Raw genomic sequence first — 7767 nt, forward strand, 5'->3', positions numbered from 1 at the left:
CATCATTGGAGTCAAATGAGCAACGTTAGATGGGTGGTCTAGCACATACTTTAACCATGAAGTAACCTAACAATACGCCAACCGCTCACCCCTCTAAAGACTAAATGAGATTTTATAGCTATGGTACCAAGAATCATTACAATGTTTGAAATAGAGATACTTTTTCCTAACACATAAGATTTATTCTCCCTTTTGGCACTTCTACCCGATTATGACCTTATACATGAATGGTTCATGATAATTTATGTCCGATCATGACGTTATACAAGATTTGCTCATGACACTCCTCATTTTCCCTTATCCTTTGTCCCTGTATTATAATCTCAAAAAAACTGAGTGTTTAGCAATTTGCTTTAGTCTCCGATTGCCCTCCCTCCCACCCACCCAAAAAAAAAAAAAAGAACAGCTCCTTGATTTTGGAAATTTTCTCAAAGAAAAATTAGTTCTTTAACTCTTGCTTAAAATCTACCCAAGTTTTAAATAGGGCATTCATCATTTACAAATTTTGAATGCCACCATAGCTTAGCATCCATGACAAAGTACATAAAAGCCATTGCAACCTTATCTTCCTTTGATTCTGTGGGCATAGCTCGAAAGTATTATTCCATGTTAAATAAGAAGTTCTCAAGCTCTTGGCATCTTTTGCCCCCTCATAAAATTGAGGTCTCGGCACCTTGGCTTTTTTTTTTTTTTTCATTGAGTTAGAACTCGATCTGACCATAACCATTTGTAGAACACTCCATCAAACTATTTTTGAATGACATTCAAAGCATATTTGGTCTCATCGCCCAAGCTATATAGAGCATCGAACAACTCTTGTTAGGTTGTCTCGATCTCTTTCAATTGATCATAAGTTACCACATAAGCTTTTAGAGCAGCCACAGTGGCCTTAAGCTCCTCAATCCTCTGTCGGTTACTAAATCCACCACTCGTTGCCATTTCATCAATTCTCTAGCACTTTTCAATTGTGCCATGATATCACGTGTCACGGGTTAAGCTTTCTCTCGATTAAACAATAGACCGTGCGGCACTTGAATGAATGCTTCCACACAAGTCAATTAAGGATAGTTCGATATCTGAACAAGCAACCAACAAGCCATAAGTCAATTTCAAGCATACATAACGATATATCAAGGCAAAATTGGAGCACACCAAGGCGACTCCAACGTTCTCATATAAAAAAATATTTTATTAATATTAAAAATAGTACATCGAATCTTCCCACCATTATCGGAGCCAAAGGAACAGCCCTAAATAGATGGTCTAACATATACCTTAATCAGTGAGGTAGCTCAATAATACACTAACCGCTCACCCCTCTAAAAAGTAAATGAGATTTTATAACTATGGTACCAAGAATCATTTAAATATTTGAAATGGAGATATTTTTTCCTAACCCATAAGATCTATTCTCTCTTTTGGCACTTTTACCCGATTATAACCTTATACATGAATAATTCATGATAATTTATATCCGATCATGACCTTATACAAAGTTTGCTCATTACACTCCTCCTTGTCCCTTGTCCCGGTATTATAATCTCGAAAAAGCCGAGTGTTTAGCAATTTGCTTCAGTCTCCGATTGCCCTCCCTCCGACCTTAATGATGTACTATATTAAGTTCCAGTCGAACATTAAAATTTAGAAATGCATCTGCAAGATTCAAGCTTTGGTCTTTTCTGATTTTCTCTCTCAAGACTTGGGGAGCAGAGGAAGCAATGATGAAGCATTTTTTGGTTGGGGTTGTTGTTGTTGCATTTGCTTTTCTTGAAGCAGTTACTGGGTTCTTAGATTTTAATGAAACAGAGCTTTCTTTTATTGAGGCTTACGAGCATGGAGTCTCCAAACTCAATTACAATCCTCTCATGGTTGGACTGACTCTTATTCCGAGTGCTGGCGCTAAAGGAGCTGGTACATTTCTATATCTCTCTTTGATTGCAACTGTTTATTTCTGCTCATTCTTTATATTTTACTTCAGATTGCCGGATTTAGATATGTTTTTTTAAAAAAAAAAAACTGGGTTTCATGAAAGTGGCACTAATAAGTATCATTATGCCGTTATGCATCAGCTATGGAATTGCTTCTGTTCAGTCATTGTGTTAATTGAAGTTTGCATCTGCTTCTTTCCTTCACATCAATTTCATTTTCCTGTTTATTTGTTGTAACTTCAATTCTACTTTACCAAAATGTCAAAAAAAAAAAAGTCTTTTGTGAAAAAGAATTAGTAATATTTAATTAATAAGAAAGGAGATCTTCAGCTGTTGAATATTGTTCCGAGTACATTATGACTTGTCCTGTATTTTTCCGTTTTACTGCCTTCCATCCAGGCCTCCTTTCACCCAACAAGTTCAGCGGTCCAAGTGAGAGAATATATATATTTATTTATTTATTCCAGTTTACTACTAAGTTTATGTTTTATTGCCCATAGAATGCATATAACAAGGTTTGTTCTAAATTCTAATGATACTATGATTAAATTTTGTCAATCTACATTTTTCCAATTATCGTTTGCTGTGGTTTTTCTTTTTTGATGATTTCATCTGCCGCCTTCATGTTCTTCTGCCTGCACATCGGCTCTGTCTTGCAAATTTGCATCATACATCTTTTATTGAGAATCAATGAAATTTAGCATACTGAAATTTTCTAAGCATTTTTGTCCTAATTCACCCGCTTCTGTCTTTCAATTGTACAGTCTGCCTGGATGGAACCTTGCCAGGTTATCATTGGCATCGCGGGTATGGATCAGGAGCTAATAGCTGGCTCATTCAGTTGGAGGTCTGTCATCTGTGTGAGAGTATAGAAATGATGGAAACATAGTAGTTATAACTTTTTCGCATGGTCAAACTTAAATATTCTAGGATGTTATTAAAAAATCCAAGGTCCTAAGCTATAATTGACATATAAATTCTGAAAAAGTCGTATGTTTCTCTGAAATGTTCTTCATTTTGATTGTTATTGTGCTTTTTTTTTTCTGTTGCCTCTGGGTTAGTAAGCTGACTATGTAAGTCTGATTGATCCTTTCAGATAAAAGTTTGGATGCATGCTAACTTTACTTTGTCTTCTTGTGGCAGGGAGGAGGATGGTGCAATAACATTAGAACTTGTGTCTACCGCAAAAAAACACGACATGGATCATCTATGTACATGGAAAAGCAGATACCATTTACTGGAATATTGAGTGATAAAGCTGAAGAAAATCCTGGTCTCCTCTTTAGCTTTATTCAAAAAAATATTTCAACTAAGCAAACTCTAAAAATTTACCATTCTTGATCATCATCTTATTTTATTACATATTAAAATTGCAGACTTTTTCAATTGGAACAGAGTAAAGCTTCGTTATTGTGATGGTGCCTCTTTTACTGGGGACAACGAAAATAAGGTAGAAACCAATTTCTTGCTTTTGCTTTGACCGTAGAATGCCAATTTTGATTTCTTTGTGGTTTCTAATAAGATGAAGTCATACAAAAGAAATCTGGGACCTTAAGTCTCCATTGAAAACCAAATCATGATCTTGGAAAGCCATTTTCCCTTACTCAGAAGAAGTTTGATGCCTTACAACTTAGATTTGCTTGTTTCTATTTTCTTTTTCTTTTTTTTTTTTTTTTGGGGGGGTGGGGGGGGGGTGGGGTGGGGGGAATATTTATGTGCTTTTTAGTGTTTGCTTATATTTGAATAATTGACCCGCTTAACATTTTCACTACCAAGGGGTTTATGCTCAGAAACAAATACTACAAGTTTTTTATTAGAAAAAAGTAGAACTCGTGGAAGAATATGAATTGCTTTGCTTTTGGGTTTATTTTTTTTTATTTAACAGCAACGGGTTCCTGGGCTTTGCCCAGTATATCCTCTTTCTGGGCCGGTCCAAGCATGCTTATCTATGCTGGGCCTAACAAATTTATGGGAAATTACCTTCCCACAGTCTCCCAGCTGATTCAAACCTAGGCTGCAAGAGCACACTCTCTTTGCCATTTGAGTGCAACCATCTGTCGGTTCGCTTTTGAACTTTAGATTTGTTTCGTAGTGATTCAAATAATTGACTCGATATTCTATTGTAGATGTTTGACAAGCATTTAGTTTTGTTAGGTTATCTTCAAATTTATTCTTCTTTATGTGTAGACCATATGTTAAAAACTAGGATATTCTGTTTTTAGGAAGCCCAACTGCAATTTAGAGGCCAACGTATATGGTTAGCTGCAATGGAAGATTTAATGTTCAAAGGAATGCACCATGCAAAGCAGGTTCATATTTATCTTAGATTATGACTTTTTTTTTTTTCCAAAAAGAGTTACCCTCTACATGTTTATTTCTATATTTTGATAGTTGGAGAGAAAGGGGAATTAGACTTGGGATCTCCAATTTGGAGGTAAAGTATGGAAAGTATTAGGCTATGCCTCACCACATTTTTGTATTTATTTTTTTAACAAAGAACAATAATTTCAGGCTCTTCTTTCGGGGTGTTCTGCTGGGGGTCTGGCATCAATTTTACATTGTGAAGAGTTCAGCGACATGCTTCCGAGAACTACTAAAGTTAAGTGTCTTAGTGATGCTGGCCTATTCCTTGATGCGTAAGTATCATTATCCTTCAGAGTATTGTTTTAAGCCTCAGTAAGACATAGATCGTTCCTTAGTTCTTAATATATTTTCTTTATATCCTCTCTGGACTGTAGGGTTGATGTGTCTGGTGGTCACACCCTTAGGAGTTTATACAGCGGCGTGGTGAGCTTGCAGGTTTGATATTGATATTTGTATTTACATATATGTGGATAGAAAAATGGATGCCTAGTTTCTTGTATTAAATTTTTATGCATGCCCTCTTCTATCTTTTTTGTATTGATGCCAAAGGCTTTAATGAAGAGCACATGTGGACACATACAGAACAAAAAATATATAATTTAAGAAAGGAAAAACGTTTCATTTTTATCGCTTCACTAAACTTTGAATATTTAATGCTCAAGTCTTCTTGTTGATATCACAGGGTTTGCAACACAACCTGCCACGAATATGCACCAACCACCTTGATCCAACTTCAGTATATGTCTTTTCTAGATTTCTTTTTGATCCATATAATTTGAGTGATTAAGAAGAAACATCATGTGAATTTGACACATATTCTCTTGCCCTACTCATCTCTCACTTGACTGAAACTTCCTTCTTTCAGTGTTTCTTTCCTCAAAATCTAATCAGCCATATACAAACTCCACTGTTTATTCTTAATGCAGCTTATGATTCATGGCAGGTAATAATCCTTGCTTAGAAAATAGCATTATCAATTTATAAAGTATGACATGATAATGCAAATTGCTATGTGTTTTATTAGAGAGCTGTATGAAGTTGATTAACAAACTAGATAAATGAATTGGTTTCCTTTCTTGATGTCAGATTCAATCCAGTATAGCTCCACCATTGGCAGATCCACATGGTTATTGGCATGATTGCAGGTTGAACCATGCAAAATGTTCTGCATCCCAGATCAGGTTTTTACAAGGTGATTTCCTATGTGTGAATTGCTTGAGCTTTCAATTTTACAGGCATTTCAACACATGATAGACCATATTTAGTCAGCTTAAGTGAATATCTTGTTCTATGAATCAGGCTTCCGGACACAGATGCTTAATGCTATAAAAGGGTTCTCAATGACCAGAGAGAATGGATTATTTATAAATTCATGTTTTGCTCACTGCCAAACAGAAAGGCAAGACACATGGTTTGCTGATGATTCTCCTGAAATTAGAAACAAGGTATGTCTAAGAAATAATTGATATCAGATTTCATAAAATTTATGTCATATGAATTTGTCTATTGGATTTCCGCCTGTTTTCTTATTAATATGGGGGTCGTCAAAATATAAATAGAATACCATGACCATGAAGTTCCATCAAAATTCTCTTCACATGGAGCCATTCAAATCATTTCCAGTTGGTTTTAGTTAAACAGCCAGGTTTTATGTTTTCTCAACTTCAAAATTGACAATCAAATTTTGAAAGTTTTTCCCTCTTTCCCTGTCCTAGGTAAGTCACCTTAAAGAAGAAAAAGTGTATTTCCCTTTAGGCTTTATTAGCCCAGAAACTAACTTTCTTATCATCTTGTGATTTTTATGTAGCTAGTAGTTACTGTGGTAGTTTTCAAGTTTTCACTGTAGTAAGTTGAATTTGCAATTGCTCTCCACACAGACAGGGAAAATCTGCCCAGAAGTTGGAACAGTAAGAAAAGGAATGAAAAACCATAGAAAAGCCAAAATCATTCCTCTCAATTCTATATATGGGCTTTTATATATATATATATTTGATATTGCTAGAAATTGAATTTATTATTAGAATTAAGGTCATGTTTGATGCATAGGATTATTGATAAGATAGGATAAAAATTATCTTATATCATGTTGATTTGTATCTAAAGAGAGGGATAGGGATTGCAAGGAGGATTAATATTCTCTTAGCAAAGGATTATTCAATCCTCCCCAAGAGGGGAGAATTATTTTTAATCCATAAGATTAAACTTACATATCTAATTACATCCTTAAAAACTACATCAATAATTTAAATTGTATGAACTTTGAGGAAGGATAATTTTACAAACAAATAAATTATCTTATATTAATTTTTGCATACATCAAACACAAAATAAGATGACATTATTTAATCTAATTCTATTCATAATATTATCTTATCATACCATATCTTAATTTTGTGTACCAAACATAACCTAAGGGTCCAGAATAGTAGAACTCTATTATAGGCCATACGCCAATTGGCTATATATGGGCTTCTAAATGTCCTTTCCTTACCCAACTATAGCCTAATCTTTTTTCTTCTACAAACAGAGACAAAACCCACGGGCGTCTTTTATAGTAGTTTATTACTAAAATTTACTAGCATGGCTCTAGTTTTGTTGTTCTCTGCGAAAATGTTTAATTAGATGGATACCTAATGACTTTATAATGGATAATGTGGCAGCCAATTGCAATAGCTGTTGGAGATTGGTATTTTGACAGAGCGAGCGTGAAGGCCATTGATTGTCCGTACCCTTGTGACAAGACTTGCCACAATCTGGTTTTCAGATTAGCCAATTATACATATTAGTTGGTTCGTACACATGGTCAAGCTAGAAGTAGCTGCAGCATCCTGCAATTCAATGAAATCGGATATAGGACAATAAAAAGAGCAAGGTTGCTGGAAAATGCAAGTGCAATCAGCAAATCTTCTTGTGATGACTCTGTGCGAAATAGCATTGCCCAATTTTTTCCCACTCTGCTGAAGTTAATGCTTGACGCATGTCCAACTTCATTACATCGGGTATTGATTCTATGGACCTCGTGCTAAATTATTGTTTTAACTTTGCAAACTGCTACTAATTGCCAAGCAGACGTTGAGGTTTGGGTTGGATCATTGACTTCTTTTAAATCATCATTTTGAGATTGGGTTGATTTGGATTTTTTCAAATTCGTAAAACTTTTGCCGTTTCTAATTACGCTTACTTGAAAATATAGCTGAAACAAATACAAAGGCGGCAAGGACTAGGAAGGATTAACGAGCCAAGATACTCGACTTGAGTGGGGTATACATTAGTAATATTTTGCACGAGTAAATAACCTTGAGTTGTGCCATGGTTCTAGTTCTAGTATTGTTATGATCAGATCAGGCTTTTATTAGGACTCCGGCTGTTGAGGTTCAATGGTCTTAGGAGTCAAGGCTCAACCCAATTCAACCACCCAAACCTCCGAATCCAGCCCAAGCATGTGCTATCAACTGACGGTCGGCTGGCCTTTTAG

At 35.3% G+C, this 7767-nt stretch overlaps 1 protein-coding gene across 4 annotated transcripts; it reads left to right on the forward strand.

The window, feature by feature from the left end:
* Positions 1-1394: 1394 nt before the first annotated feature.
* LOC111294152 (pectin acetylesterase 12-like) lies at positions 1395-7438 on the forward strand. 4 transcript variants are annotated; one of them, XM_022887342.2, is made up of 12 exons: positions 1395-1911; positions 2693-2775; positions 3072-3201; positions 3305-3378; positions 4151-4237; positions 4440-4564; positions 4667-4727; positions 4975-5028; positions 5158-5235; positions 5379-5484; positions 5592-5737; positions 6953-7438. In XM_022887342.2, exons 1-12 carry the CDS (start codon positions 1719-1721, stop codon positions 7076-7078), a joined length of 1263 nt encoding a protein of 420 aa, XP_022743077.2. In that variant the 5' UTR covers positions 1395-1718; the 3' UTR covers positions 7079-7438. The 4 variants fall into 4 exon arrangements, with proteins under 4 accessions (XP_022743077.2, XP_089599146.1, XP_089599147.1 ...); XM_089743020.1 differs by having other exon boundaries at positions 4667-4715; XM_089743021.1 differs by lacking the exon at positions 4975-5028.
* The last annotated feature ends 329 nt before the right edge of the window (positions 7439-7767 follow it).

The sequence above is a fragment of the Durio zibethinus genome, chromosome 14 (genome assembly GCF_047325235.1).
Source record: "Durio zibethinus cultivar Kanyao isolate XHJ-2024 chromosome 14, ASM4732523v1, whole genome shotgun sequence".
NCBI classification, from domain to species: domain Eukaryota; kingdom Viridiplantae; phylum Streptophyta; class Magnoliopsida; order Malvales; family Malvaceae; genus Durio; species Durio zibethinus.

Coding starts and splice junctions, on each gene's coding strand:
- LOC111294152 (XM_022887342.2), top strand. CDS start 1,719: ATGATGAAGCATTTTTTGGTTGGGGTTGTTGTTGTTGCATTTGCTTTT. Junction 2,776..3,071: donor GCTGGCTCATTCAGTTGGAG/GTCTGTCATCTG, acceptor TTCTTGTGGCAG/GGAGGAGGATGGTGCAATAA. Junction 3,202..3,304: donor TAAAGCTGAAGAAAATCCTG/GTCTCCTCTTTA, acceptor TTAAAATTGCAG/ACTTTTTCAATTGGAACAGA.